This window comes from Vulpes lagopus, chromosome 1 (assembly GCF_018345385.1).
Source record: "Vulpes lagopus strain Blue_001 chromosome 1, ASM1834538v1, whole genome shotgun sequence".
Lineage (NCBI taxonomy): Eukaryota > Metazoa > Chordata > Mammalia > Carnivora > Canidae > Vulpes > Vulpes lagopus.
This window is the reverse complement of record NC_054824.1, coordinates 112789824-112805174: the sequence shown is the minus strand read 5'-3', so window position 1 is coordinate 112805174 and position 15351 is coordinate 112789824. Positions and strand designations below refer to the sequence as shown.

At 37.6% G+C, this 15351-nt stretch overlaps 1 protein-coding gene across 14 annotated transcripts in view; it reads left to right on the top strand.

The window, feature by feature from the left end:
- Positions 1–15351, top strand: part of ARHGAP28 (Rho GTPase activating protein 28) — a 242221-nt gene that overhangs the window by 150405 nt on the left and 76465 nt on the right. For 12 of the 14 annotated variants that reach the window (XM_041768030.1, XM_041768034.1, XM_041768083.1 and 9 more), the window contains 2 exons: positions 2189–2281; positions 7784–7876. In XM_041768030.1, the coding sequence (XP_041623964.1) occupies positions 2189–2281; positions 7784–7876 (186 nt within the window). The remainder of the gene's footprint in view (positions 1–2188; positions 2282–7783; positions 7877–15351) is intronic. The other 2 variants (XM_041768039.1, XM_041768022.1) reach the window with 1 other exon arrangement.

Sequence of the window (15351 nt, the reverse complement as noted above, 5' to 3'; positions counted from 1 at the left end):
TTGGTTGATTTTGATCAGTGGGAGTTGATTACTATTAATGGAGGACTAGGTTGATTGATGGATTGATTTTTGAGTATAGGTAAAGACTGTATGTTTTCTATGCAGACTTGTGTAGACTTATTTTCTTCCTGAAACTCTCCTAGTGGATGTACCCTGGGCCTATGTGAGTGGACAGTCAGCTGTTACACTTCACTTTAAGGCAAATGAATACGGTATCAGTCCCAAAGTAATGATAATCCTAAAGAACTATAATTTATTTGCTTTTCATGCAAATCTGGCTTCCTTTTTTATACTTCTGTCTTACTTCTATCTATATTCTTTTAGAAAGTTCCAGTGAAGGGCAATTTAATTTTCTGTCCAGGACCGCTACACTGGGAAAACTCCCCTCCCGCGTCTAAGGCAGGCACTCATTTTGTCACTACTTGTTGGGTTTTATCCTGTAATCACATTTAGCTGCTGCCTGCTGTTTAGTATTAGAAGGAGGGAAGGTTTCCTGGCCTCTTTATTCAGAAAAACATTCTTCAGTTACTCTGGCCACTGTCTTCAGAATTGGGGAGGCCTTGCTGTTCTTTTTACTCTCATACTGGATATGTGTTTTTTCTAGATCAGCATTTATCTTCTACACATTTTTCTTTGTAGCTTTTTTCAGGCTGAGGTTTTCCTCTACCCTTATCAAACCATTCTTGCTTGCTTTTTATCTTCCAGGAACATCCAACAATTTCTCTTCTGCTAATGGAAATCTTTAGTGGTTTCTAGATCTACTCTTTGAAGAAGGTATCTCTTTTGACACTTTCAGTGATTTGGTGGGGGAGGAGAAAGTGCTATGTGAATTTCGCTATCTTGATCCAATTTTCCTATGCTGATTCTTCAGTAGTATTATTTGTTCCTTCCAAAAAAATGTGTTTTTCCTTATTATTATAAAAATAGTACATAATCTTTACTGGAAAATATGGGCAAGCAAGGTAAAAAAATGACTGCTTCTATAGGACTAAATAAAATTTTATGATTTAATTAAATATCAAATAAATATAATTTTCAGAGAAATTCTAGCCATAAAGGAATAGAATATTTAACCCTTGTGTTAGCAGAGCTATTATACACTAAATCAGCCTCTGGATACATAATACAAAGACTACAGTACTACTATTCATCATCAGCAGAATTTCAGTGCCCAAATACATTTGTTTCTGAAGATCTGAATCAAATGTTTCTCAGTAACACATTCAATTAAGCAACACAGTCAATCTAATTTATTTCCAGTTTTGTAATTGATAAACAACTAGTCAAGGGTGGGACTGACATATTGCATAAATATAGTCATGCACCCTGCATTTATTTATTTAATTTATTTGTTTGTTTGAGAGAGAATACATTCATAAATCATAAAAATTTTCAGAGAGTCCAGTATGGGGCTCGATCTCATAACCCTGAGATCATGACCTGAGCCAAAATCAATAGATGGATGCTCAACTGATTGAGACACTCAGGAGCCCCATCATGCACCCTATTTTTAAAAACAATTATATTGCCTATATACACATTTCACTTCATGTAACAGAAAACCCAAGAAATCATGAGTTATACAAATACGGATTTATTTTTCTCTCCTTAGGAAGAAGTAAAGGTAGGTGTTCCTTTGCTTTAGCATGAATCCGTCTTCCTTCTAGCTTTCTATTTTGTCATTCCTATAGATCCTTCATCCTTTTGCTTATAAGTTTGTTGGGCCACTCTTAGCACTATATTCATGTTCCTGGCCATTCCTGGGACTTGTACCAACTTACTTTGTCTTTCTGACCTTAGTTTCCTGGAAATATTACTCTGTAGAATTCCAGTTACCTTTAATTGCCCAGAAATGTAATGTGATCATCTAAGCTGCAAGAGAACCTAAGAATTCAACTTTTTTTTTAGTTGGACACAAAAATCCCCGAAAAAAAAATCAGGATCCTTTCAAGGAAGCCTGGTTATTGGGTTTGGAGTAAACAATTAATAGTATTGTTCACAGAGACCAGTGCTCTCATTATGCCTAAATGTAGTGGACTCTCAGTGTTGGTGCACAGCAGTCAGCTCTGTGGATCTCTCCACAAATCTGTGTGAATGTACACATATTTTGCAGAACACATAATTAAACGCACAATTACCCTGGGGATAATATGCCTGAATAAAAATGCACTTTCATTTTTCTTAATAGCCAGATGATTTTTGTTGTATACCAGTTCCTCTTTTGGATGTGACCCTGGATGAAGAAGGGATATCAGCCATTCCTTGCAGAAATGGGCAACTGGTAAGATAAAGCAAGGGGACTTAAGAGTAAGGAGGCTAGAAAAATGAATTATTTTGAGGCAGCCAGGAAAACTTGAGTGAAATGCCTACTTGCCTTATAACAAAGAAGACAGAGACTCTTAAACTCAGGAATAAATAATTAGTTAATCCACAAACAACTACGTGGCTTGTCTGCACCTCAGTAACAAAACCACAGCTACAGTTCCAGCCCAAGCCAGAAGTCAACATGTCAGGGAGGTCATCAGCTAAACTTTTGTTCTTTTTGCTGAGCACCTAATGCGATGTCTTATGCTGCTCTGCATGTATCTTTCAATATTGATTTAATTCTTGATATAAGAAATACTTTGGCATTTTAGTTATTTTCTCATTGTAAATATTTTATGGGAGACAGCACTGTAGCATCTTAAATGTGTAACAGTAAATGGGGAAAAGTACACTATCTAGTACAGGAAGTAAACACATTTCATCAGAACCTACTTTGTCTATTGTAGTACAGAGATTCAAAGAGTGCTAACCTGAGTTCATAACTGCCAAGGACATGATCTCAGGAGAAGGCTTTTCTTTGTGAGATGAGTCCCATGCCATTACCTGTACCACTTGGCATAAGGCCTGGTTCCTCTTACTGAAGTGATGCACCCAGAGTAGGAGACATAGAAGGACTTGGGCTTACTGACATCTGCCTCCACTTGGACTCATGACAGCAGAAAATTTACTATGAGAGGTTTTCCTCTGCTATGACTTTTATGTTACCTTCTCCTGAACTCTAGTTTTTTTTTTTCTTCCTTGATCTAGTGAATAATGATCTTTAGTTTCTTTTTTTTTTTTTTTTAATTTATGATAGTCACAGAGAGAGAGAGAGAGAGGCAGAGACATAGGCAGAGGGAGAAGCAGGCTCCATGCACCGGGAGCCCGACGTGGGACTCGATCTCTGGTCTCCAGGATCGCGCCCTGGGCCAAAGGCAGGCGCTAAACCGCTGTGCCACCCAGGGATCCCCTGATCTTTAGTTTCTATATCGTTTATTTTCATCTTACTCATATTTTATGTGGGACATCCTGTCTCTTAAAAAAATGTCCCAACACAGACTAGCTCTTAGTTCCTTCCAAATTTTGCTTAAAGGTTTGGATGTGGCCAGTTTCTGTTGTGTTCTCTGTTTCTTGAGGGTAGGTCAAATTCTGGAGGTGGAATGTGGTCATCCAGGCTGTGAGCAATCCTATTTTATAAATTTTGTCACTAGGTTTTTTTTTTTTTCTGATTTCATTATTTTCTCACAAGAGTATTAATTCCATTTAGTTAGAAGTCTTTACTCTTTCTGTTGAATTGGCAGCAAGTGTCCTCAGGTTTTAGATTGCTCCTGCATTGTAGGGAGTCTTACATACCTTACTTCCAACCAAGACTCTTGATTCAAGTTGTGATTCCTCTCTGTCTGCTCTTTATTCCTTCAGACCAGCCAGAGGAGGGGTATGCAGAGTATATACGAGTGTTCTCAAATAGTGGATTTCTATCAGCCTTTTCCTAGCTGACTCTGTCCACTATTTTGATTGCCTCCTCTTCACCCTGTGGGTTAGGGAATGATTCCCACGCTAGCGTTATAGGGGTGGCTTGACACTCAAGAATGGACAGACAACATCAATAGCAATTTATTATCACATGTTCTCACAGCCTGGGGAGGAGGACACTGCACAAAGCCGCATATTGGGTGCACTTGGGAACAGAGTGAATAACCAGGGGCTGTAGGAAGCAGGCTTTGTAGTATCAAGAGAGTGAAGTACCTTTTGGTTCCCACGGGAAGATATGATTGGCTTGTTTGAATAATTCCACCAGCTGACAGGGAACCAAAGCCCATTACTCAGGGATAAGCAGGAATTGTTTCTGGTCCCCTGGATAAGGAGCATTGTCTGTCTAGGGGAGCTTATGTGAGGGAGTAGAGTAGGAGGGGAGCTTGTAGTTAGACCACTTATTCTTCCACCTTTACCACTTGTCAAGGCAGCATGGAAGAGTGAGCCTTACTTGAAGTCTTATATACCACCCCCAACACATCACCCTGGCCATGGACTCTCATGATTAGTCTAGGCTTATTTTGTTTCTTTTCCCTTTTATCACTATTTTGTGTATTTCAGTTCCCTGAAGGTATTATCACCTTTTAAAGGTGTTAAAGGGGCATATTTGGTGCCAAACACATGTGAAGAAATCTTGCAGTGAGACAGCAGAGAACGTTAAAGTTTTGTTCCAGCCCTACCTCTGAATTACTGGCCAGTTTCTAGAATGAGAAAGCGAGTACTGTTCTTCTTCCCAGGATTATGGTGAGGGCTAACATAGTAGAGTGACTACAGAGAATAGTACAAACATTAATTTGCATAATTATATATTTTACAAAATGTTACATCTTCTTAGCAGATTGTGCCTTTTATCCTTTGAGCAAATCTGGAAAGAAATATCTGTGGTTATTAAATTTTTCATATCCAAAAAAAGCTTAAATCCTAAATTGGTGAGTATCAAAGTGCTGGATCCTATATATTAATTTTTTTCAGAAATTTGTAAATATTAATCTCTTTGCTTTTTCATATAATGTTAATGTTGAGAAGTTTGATGTCTTTCTAAATCTTATTCCTTTATTTGTATCCTTCTCTCATTTTTATATTTCTGGAAGCCTTTTACATATATCATTAGTGTTGGAGCCCTGAACTGTCATCAGGATATGACATCCTTTCTTTAAAATTATTTTTTATTTTCATTAGTTTTTAAAGGTTTATATATTTATATATTTGGGAGAGAGAGAGAGAGCTCAAGTGCATGTGTTTGTGGGTGGAGGGGTTGTAGGGAGGGACAAAGGGAGAGTGAAACCCAAGCAGACTACTGAGCACGGAGATCCACACAAGGCATGATCTCATGATCTTGATATCACAACCTGAGTAGAAATTGAGAGTCGGATGCTCAGCTGACCACACCACCCAGGTGCCCCTGACATCTTTTTTAAAAATTATGATGAACACGTAGTTTTTCGTTTCTGAAGAAGGTCCTTTTATTTCAGTTCCAGGCATTCTCTTTCCATTATTTCTTTAATTATTTTATTATTTCCATTTTCTCTATTCTTCCTTTCATTGCCTTCATGTTAAACTCACATAGTTCTCAAATTGTCTGTTATATTTCCTTGTCTTTTTCCTATCTGCTCTGTATGCTAGTAGATTTTATCTACATCATTTAGTAGATTCCTAATTCTCATTTTTGCCACGAGTGGTTATAATTTAGCCTCTACTGATTTTTTAATTCAGTAGTCATATCATTAATTCATAAGAACTCCTTCTTTTTCACTGACTTCCCCTTTATTGTGGTAGTCCTGATTTATGTTATAATATCTTCTCAAATCTCTCTGAAATTATTTTAAGCCTTTTCCCTTACCTCATTTTTTTCCCCCCAAAATGTTTATCACTGTACTTTTTTAGAATGGTGATTTTTGGCCATGAGTGGCTTTTTCATTACATTAATTTTCTCCAATGGATGGTTTTTGGTGATTGATTTATATTTATTAATGGGATAAATTGACTCATCAATGACTTAGGATTTGTGGTTGCTATATGATTTCTCTGCCATGATATAGATATTTTCCCAAAGGATTCTTTATTGAATAAGTGGGCTGATTTTGGGCACTGTGTAATTCAGTAAGGTATGTGAACAGTGTGTGAATGGAAGTTCATTTAACTGTACATATGGGTGAGTATGCACGCTCATGTGCACATGTACACACACACACGAGCACATAACAAAGGGAAAGAGTTGAATGACTTCATTTCTTGCTATCCAAGACAAAACTGATGTTTTCCTTTTTTTCTTCCTTCCTTGACTTTCATGGAGGTCCAGAATAATCTGATATTGAGATGTGTTTTGATCTCAACCCTGGACGACTTCCCAAGGCAGGTGGTTCACTTCACCACAGTGCTACTGCCTGCTCTTCAGTGTAAAGAGAGCCTTTGGGAGGTCTTTATAGTCCTTCCCCTGAGGAAACACTTTATGATAAATTATTGTGGCCATTGAGCTAAAGCCCATTCCTGCTCTTTGAAATTTTCACACTGAGCTTACTTGGTTGTTTGTATGTTTGCTTTTTGTAGATTTATCCTTTCCTTGCCAGCAGTGTTGTTTTATGCTGTTCTTAGGCTAAGTTCTATATAATTTCAAAATAAATTGTTTACATTTTACTTCCCAGGAACTTCCAAGAATTTCTTACTTGTTATTAGGACACCTTAGTGGTTTCCAGTGCCATTTGCAGCTGTTCTTATAGCAATACACACCTTTCTCTAATTCTGAGTGATTGTTGAGTGGTGTGCTCTCAGTCCTCTGTCCTGACATGGTTTCTTGTACTGCCTCTTTAGCATTGTTTCCACTTCAATACGGATGTCTGTTTTTCTTAATATAATGCATACACTTTGAGGGAAAGTTAGAAAATTTGGAAAAGCAGGTGAAAAATAACAGTTTCTGAAATCTCATGTAGAATTTAATGGTTTCATTAATATCCAGTGTGTTTAATTTGGCAAAATATTGTTTCAGTCATGGAATAGAATAATTGCATTTTATTTAGAGGAATGCCATTGTATCACAAATGCTGCTAAAAACCTTAAAGTATGTGCACAAGACCTATAATGCCATCTATCACAGAGTAGTCTCCAAAATACCCTTGCTGCATCAAGAAAATTAGAGCTTTTACAATATTCAGTGAATGGGAATGAAATACTTGGTTCAATCATAATGTATTTGTGAGATTGTCAATCCAATGTATTTCCAGTTTCTTAATTGAAAAAAAAACTGACTACTCTTGCTGATTTATAAATCATTACAAAAAGTCATAAAGTCTGATTTTAAAGTGGCATAGTTTAATCAGTAAGCTTCATGACTTAGACAATTAGAGATTTATTGTCCTTACAAAATAAGAAGTCTGAGGCTGGTGTGGCTGATATCTTTTAGCATGGATCTACCAACTTTTTCATCTTTCCATTGTGCACCACTTAGCATATGGACTAATATTTAATGCTTATAGAGTATCTGGGTATCTCAGGCACCATGTCCATGTGATGAAGAAGCATCAGTGGATAGATCCACTTTAACAAGAAAACATTAGCCTTCCTAGATGCTCTACCAAGTAGGATTCTACTTGTATCTCATTGGTCATAGCCATTATATGATCACACTTTAGTCTTTTTAGTTTAGCATAGCATCTTGGAGCAGATCGTGATACTCATAACTTAAAGAAGAAAAGAAAGGTGGATTTTGGGAGGCAATTAACAGTGTCTGCTTTTGAGACCCAACTTCTTCTGTAAAACATGGCGTGTATAAGGATTAGGATAATTGTGGATGAATTGGTGAATGCCATTACCGTTGCCCAGGTAGTCATTAACTCCCATTTATCACCACATGGCTATACATTTGTAGAGTCGTGTGTAATGTATAATTGAATAAACAATAATGTTGGGACAGATATGCCTGGATACAAATGACTTTCATTTCTCTCATTAGCCAAGTGACCCCTGTGACAGCCATACTGCTCAGTTGGATGGCACCCAGGAGGAAAAAGAGCTGCCAGGCGTTATCAAAACAAGTGGTTCCTTGGTAAGTTACAGCAGGAAAACTGGGGGTAAGGATGAATGAAGAAGTCATTTTTTCAAGACAATCAAGCAAAACTTCAAAATGGCTCACCATTATTAAGATGGCTGGACAGCTACAGCTCTCAACGTACCTGTCTACCTTTAATCAATTTGCAGGAAAATACTCAGTAGTAAATAAAGCCAAGCTTAATAGTTAAACCCACAAATAACCGCATTCTCTATAAAAACAGATAAATACCCAGAAAACCAATGATTATGTGCCTTTTCTGGGGCAGATCTAGCTAGTTTCTTTACCTTTTTTCTTTTATTAAAAAAAATTCTCCTAAGAGTGTTAATTCCATTAATCTGTTGGAGGAGAGGCAGGTGTCCTCAGGTTTCTATTACTTATCCAGTGCAAGGGGAACATCAGGCCTTCTTGACCATACCTGTAACCCCAGGTGTCCAGTGCCTCCCTTCCTTTCCCATCTCCCTACTTGCCGCATCTGCACTTCTCCCACATGACTTGGAGGAGGGCAGAGTGGGCAAGCCTGAGGAGGAGGATGGAGTTTATATCCATTTCCAACCAGGAGAGGTGGTTTCATTTATGGTTCAGCCCAGAGCCTTTTATCACAGGTTTCTATGTGCTTTCCTATTATAAGCTATCCTTTCTCTGGTTTGATGGAAGTTACATAGTTTCTTTTCTTTTTTCTTTTTCCGTCCTTATATTCCTTCTGCTAACTTCCTCCCAGATAGCAAAAGACAGGATGGTGGATCCAATAGGTTCTCTCCTCCTTCCCTACATGGTGTTGGGAGAGTCTTTGTTAGGATATGCATATATTGAAAGTGTGGTTACTCACACTTTTGGTTGTCTTCTCTCATAATTTGGATATGATAGTTGTCTTTTTCAAAATTTTCTTCATTTATTTTCTTCATTAGTGTTTTTTTTTTTTTTTTTTTTTTTTAATTTACGATAGTCACACAGAGAGAGAGAGAAAGAGAGAGAGGCAGAGACACAGGCAGAGGGAGAAGCAGGCTCCATGCACCGGGAGCCCGACATGGGATTCAATCCCGGGTCTCCAGGATCGCGCCCTGAGCCAAAGGCAGGCGCTAAACCGCTGCACCACCCAGGGATCCCCATTAGTGGTTTTTTTGATGAGAAGGGGGGTTGGATTATAGAAAAGAGTTTATGTTATTCCTAGAGTATCTCTGTCCAGTCACCACTCAATGTAAATGTTGCTGGGAATCCTTTTTCCTATTATTGTTATGTTTTGTTCACTGTATTAGATTTTAGGAAAGAGCGATTTGATCATCTGATGTAACTTTCCCATTTAATCCCAGAATATAACCTCAATTGTTTATAGAAATAATAGAAAATTTCCTTTGCTATTAAAAATTATCCCCAATCTGCTCCCTGATGGTATTTAACCTTTAGTTCCCTTAACCACGCAAATCTTTACTTCTGAAAATAAATAATCTTTTCTCTTTCAAGAATATACATTGAGCTTTCCAGTAGTAGAAATTTGTTTGGTCTTTTCTTATCTTTTCAAATGGGAAAGAGATTTGAATAAACACCTCACCAAAACTATGTGGATGGCAAATAAGCTCATGAAAGGTGCTCAGTATCATTAGTGAGTGTGGAAATGCAAATAAAGCCACGGTGATTTATTTCCACATAACCTGTGGAATGAATAAAATGAAAAAAGCTGACCATATCTACTGGTGCTAAGGCTGCAGAGCAACTGATGCTCTCCTGCACTGCTAGGGGGAATATAAAATGGTCCATCCAGTTTGGAAAATAATTTGGCAACTTCATAAAATGTTGTGCATATACCTACCACAGACCCAACTATTCTCCTCATATGTAATGTATATTTATACAAAGGCTTATTCACAAATGTTTTCTAGCATAATAGCCCAAAACTGGGAACAGTTTTTATCTACAGGTAAATGGATGAACAGATCTGGTATATCCATACAACGGAACATTACTCAGCAATACAAAGCAATGAACTATTGATAAGTACAATGTAGATGAATTTCAAAGTAGTTATGCCATGTAAAAGAATCCAGACCAAAAGGATTCAATTTATGTAAAATTAAGGAAAATGTAACTAACCTATAGTGAAGGAAAGAAAATTGTGATTACCTGGGGACCTGAGAGTGGATGAGGATAGGAAGGAAAAAGGGATTGACAAAAGGGTATAAGAACATTTTTGTGGTTCCAGTTTTGTTCATTGTTTTTTGACTGTAGTGATGGTTTCACAGGTCTACATATTTCTCAAAACAACCTCAAACTGTGTACTTTACCCTTTAAATATTTACAGCTAATTGTACATCATACCTCAATAAACCTTTAAAAAAAGAGTCTGTATTACATCTTATGATTTTATTAACATCCACAGTATTTATTTTGTGATAATCTACTTAAAATAAAGAAATAGTCTATTTATGTATTATATGTGATTCACCCTTGACTCTAAATTGCAGATGCCACTGAATTTGGGCATTTACAAAAGTCTTACAACCCAGTTTACCATCATAACAAACCTCTGCAAATCACTTCATATATAGATAAAATGTGCAGGCTACATAAATGAATTAGTCATTTGAGGTGTTAGTTTATTCAAAAAACAAAGTAGTTAACCTCGTTTATTTCCAGTGTCTTAAGTAAAAATCAAATGGCTATCCCTGCTATTGATTCATAACTCACTGCAGAATAGAATCATTGCATGTGTTAAAACATGTCAGTTATATCTATGTTTGCTTCATGGAAAAGAAAATCTAAAGAACATTGATTTAAACGAGAAGGAATTTGTGTTAGTCACAAAATGGGTAAACTAACGGTGGGTAGACTAGTGCTGGTACAACTGCAGGACAGTGCAGTGCCAACCTTAGCATGAACTTCTGACTTTTCCCTTTTATGTTGCCAACATAGCATGAAGATTTAATCCTTATATTTATAGGATGGTTAGCAAACTCTAGATACCATGTTGATGTTCCTGATAGGAACATGTGTCAACTGATTGACCATTACTAATAGAAAATCTTAGCTGTCCTGGAAAATCTTTATATTAGAATTTCTTATTGATCATTGACTGACTATTGCACTCTAACATTATTTGTTTTTCTTTTATTTTAGTTGCCTGAAACTCACTCCTTCATAAATAAGGTTTTTGTTTACCTTGCCAATTTTTGAATTTTTAATTTATTTTGAATTTATTCCTGGAGTTCTGAATTTTAATAAGGATCTTCCCTTTATTTCATTCATTTTGGCCTCTGCTTGGCAGGTTCTTTCTACCTGTTTCATTCCCTCCAGTTTCTAGACACTCAATTCTCTTATGTCTTAAGTAATCTTTTTCTTCCCATTTTCTGTGTCTCCACCATTCTAGAACACATGTTAGATGATTGTTGCTTTGCTTTAATTGAATTTCAGTATCTTCTCCTTTATTTTTTTTAGGGGATGGGGAGGTGGGGAAGGGAAGGGCAGAGGTAGAGAGAATCTTAAGCGGGCTTCATGCCTAGCACTCCATCTCACAATCCTGAGATTTGATCCCAAATCAAGTTGAATGCTTAACCACCTGAGCCACCCAGGCACCCCTGAATTTCATATCTCCTAAATTTGCTCTCATGTTAGTCTGTTTGCTGTGTTTCTTCATCTTTATTTTCCAGATTAGTAGTTTTTTCCTTGATCATGATTGTGATTTTTTAGCTCGTCTCACTCTTTTTCTAAATTTCAGTGAACAAAATCTTATTTCTCAAGAACAACTTTTTTTCCATTAGTATAGCTGTGGGTTCTTGGTTCATAGTAGCAATTGCCCCTTAAATCACACTGAAAAGAAGAATTAATTTTTTTTAAGGAAATCAAATCATTTTATGTTTTTTACTGAGGTATAATTTACAAACAATAAATGCATGTATTTTAGGTCTGTAATTCAGTTAGTTCCAACATATGTTTTTACCCATATAACCACAAGTCCATCAAAAAAGTATAAGTCTGTCAAAAGAAAGAACGTTTCCATGACTGCAGAAATCTCTCTGAGGACTTTTCCACCTGACTGTCCTCCTCTGCCTAGGCAAGCCCTCTGGTGATTTCTAACACCTTAGGTTGGTTTTAACTCTCATAAAAGTGGAACTATAAATACAAAATGCACTCTTGTGTCTGGCTTTTTTCATTCACAGTAACTTTTAGGTTTATCCATTTGCTGCATGTGATGGTAGTTTGGTTCTTTTAATACTATTAGTAATCCATTACATAAATAAACTATGATTGGTATATCTGTTCACATGATGATGAACATTTGGATTGTTTCCAGTTTTGAGTAATTATGCCTAATGCCACCATGAACATTCATTTCATGTAAAGGATATGTATTATTATTTCTCATGAGGTAAATATGCAATGTAATTTAAATTTTTGGCCAAAAAGACACCTACAGGCCATCACCCATAGCTCAGCCGCCCACCGGCCATTACCAATAGCTCATAAAATCAGCAAGGAATAGTTTAGTAGGTAAATAAAAAATAACTAAATTCTATCTTTTAAAACATCTATAGGGAGAAACAACAACAACAAAAACTAATTTTTGAGTGTGTATCCCGGGTAAAGGATGTTGTCAACTAAAGCTTGGTCCTCAGGGGTGAGCTCATACATAACAGACTACCATGTAAATTTTTTTTCAATATTCTCAGTATCAACTAAGATATAAATATTTAGTTTTTTCCAGTTATTTTTCAAATATAAACATTTTGTGTGGATAAATGTCAGCTTTAAGAATGTGTAATAATAAGTGACGCAAACAGTGAAGTGTCTGCCTAAGTGAGAACCATCTAGTCCGGGAAGTACACATCTCCTGATGGGGGTGTGGGGGGGTGCAGCAGGTGTTTCAGCTTTTAGGTTTTTCCTCCAGTGCAGAGAGAGCTTCTGACCAAGACTGTGGATCCAGAGTGTTTTTTCCTGTCCAGCTCCCCAGTCCCTCTCTTGTACTGCCATCCATTGAGAATACTGTCACAGCAGGAGGGTGAGATGACCCACCAGATACTCCATCCAAGGAAGGATAGGGTGGAAAGTGTTCTACGAGGCAGAAGGTACCAGCACACTGTCAGGTGAAACTACAGCACTGTGGTCTCTAAAGTCCTCTGTAGAATCATGGTACAGGACTTTATTAATTTTTAATTGATTAGTAAATTGTTGTATGCTTCCTCTGCACTTGAGCAGATCAGTTTTCCCAAAGGCCAAGATTACTGATTGTGTGTTCTTATAAGTGGGGTGTACTTGACTTTGAGATGTCAGAGCAGGCAGATAGTAAACATTATTCCCAGATGCCAAACCGGTGACAGGGATGAAGAACCTAATTTATTACTTCCAGGCAAAATTGGTTTCATTTCAATCTCCCCTGCATGTCTTTTGTTGCAGCCTGCTGATTTCCTTCTCTCTTAGATCCGTATATTCACAGTGGGAACCCACCCCTCAGGGCAATTAGTTCATTTTATTTGGGCTACATTTTGGGAGATTTTCCGGCATTGTATTTAGGGGTTATCTACATATTTAAGGGGCTGGTCCACTTGGCTTCTATTTTGCAGACACTTTTAACTATTTACTCGGGACCCTTTCTATTCCTTGTACAGTTCCGTATTACGTGTTTTTCTCCTCCCTCTCTAGAAATATTCTTTTATGCTACTCTTGGGTAGAGAGTTTTATTTTACCAAACCAATTATATTTGTTTTTTTATCTAGAAATTTCTGAGGTGGTCTGCTGTGGAATTCTTTGCTGGTTTCCAGTGCTATAAAAAATGTCCTCCTTTAAAAACATAGATGTTTTCTGCCACTTTCAGTGATGGAAATGGGAGGGGAGTAGATAATTTTCAGTCCGCTATCTTAACTTAAATTTCTTTCTAGTCAGGATGGAAAGGAGGAGGGAGAAGGTTGCACGGAGCCTGATGGATTCGATCCGTCTCAAGTCGCGCCCTACTATTTACTTAAATTTCTTATACTAGTTCTCAGGTTTTATTTGTCCCTTAAAAAAAAGGTTCTTGGGGCGCCTGGATGGCTCAGTCAGTTAAGTGTCCCTACTCTTGATTTCAGTTCAGGTCATGATCTCAGGGTCGTGAGATCAAGCCCTGTTGTGAGCTCCATGCTGGGTGTGAAGCCTGCTTAAGATTCTTTTTTCCCCTCTCCTACTATCCTTCCCCCTACTTGTGTGTGCGTTCACTCTCTCTCTCTCAATAAAAGACTCTTTGTTCATTTTATAATAAAGTAGCCTATTGTCTATAAGAAATGTAGAAAATTTAGTCAAGCAAGGTGTGTGATAGGCTTTTATTTTGTTTTTAGAGCAGGAGAAAGAAGTGTAGGGGGCGGAACGGAGGGAGAGGGAGAGAGAGAATCTCAGACAGGCTCCATGCCCAGTGCAGAGCCCAACACAGGGCTCCATCTCACGACCCTGAGATCAGATCACTAAGCCATAGTGCTTAGGTGACTGAGCCACGCAAGTGCCCCAAATGACAGTTTTTTAAAAGAAAAAAATACTGTATGTTTTCATAAGTATCAAATACATTCTGTTTTGTAATAAGCTTCCTTCAGTAAAGAATATTTATGTCTTAAATTTTAGTGAAGCCATTGCCCACTAAATAAAAAATCTCTTATTTCTAGCTTTATAAATGAAAAACATAACCTGATACTGTTGCTACTGAATTCTGGGCACTGCAAAAGATAATAATGGGGAGTGTTTCAAAACTAAGATTAGACGTGTTTGGCCATATGTAATGGAAGGGTTGGAGTTGTTTTGCTTCACATGGAGATTTGGTGGTCCAAGTCTGGCAAGGTATTAGATGATGCCTTAGCACAAACCCAAGTGGGCTTGATCCTCTACCTCTGTTGTCCATTGCCATGGACGTCATCCTTATTCAAATAAGATAGCTGGCAACACTAGGCTGTCACCTGTAGTGCTATCATGAATGTACATGAGCTGAACCTATTCCTTTTGGTCAGGAAAGCCTAGCTGTTGTGGAAGCACTCTTGGTAAAATTACATTTACCTCTCATTGAACACACTTGTCACATGATCACTCCTAGCTGCAAAGAAGCCATTTTGTAAGGAACAAAATCTAATCCAAGGAGTACTTACTCAAAATGACACATTTACTAACACAAGATTTCAACTTAGAGGTGACAGCCTAAAGGTCATTGCTATGCTATTCCTATCATGTTACTGAATATGCCTAGAAATGAAGTTCTTTGGTTTAACTCCTGGAATGAAACCAAGATACTGTTAAGGAGGGATGCCTGGGTGGTTTAGTGTTGAGCCTCTGCCTCTGGCTCAGGGTGTGATCCTGGGGTCCTGGGATCGAGTCCCACATCAGTCACCTCGTGGGGGCCTGCTTCTGCCTCTACCTGTGTGTCTGCCTCTCTGTGTGTGTCTCTAATAAATAAATAAATAAATCTTTTTTAAAAAGATATTGTTAAGGAAAAAAGGAGTTTGTGGCAGACAATAGCAGTGTCTGCTACA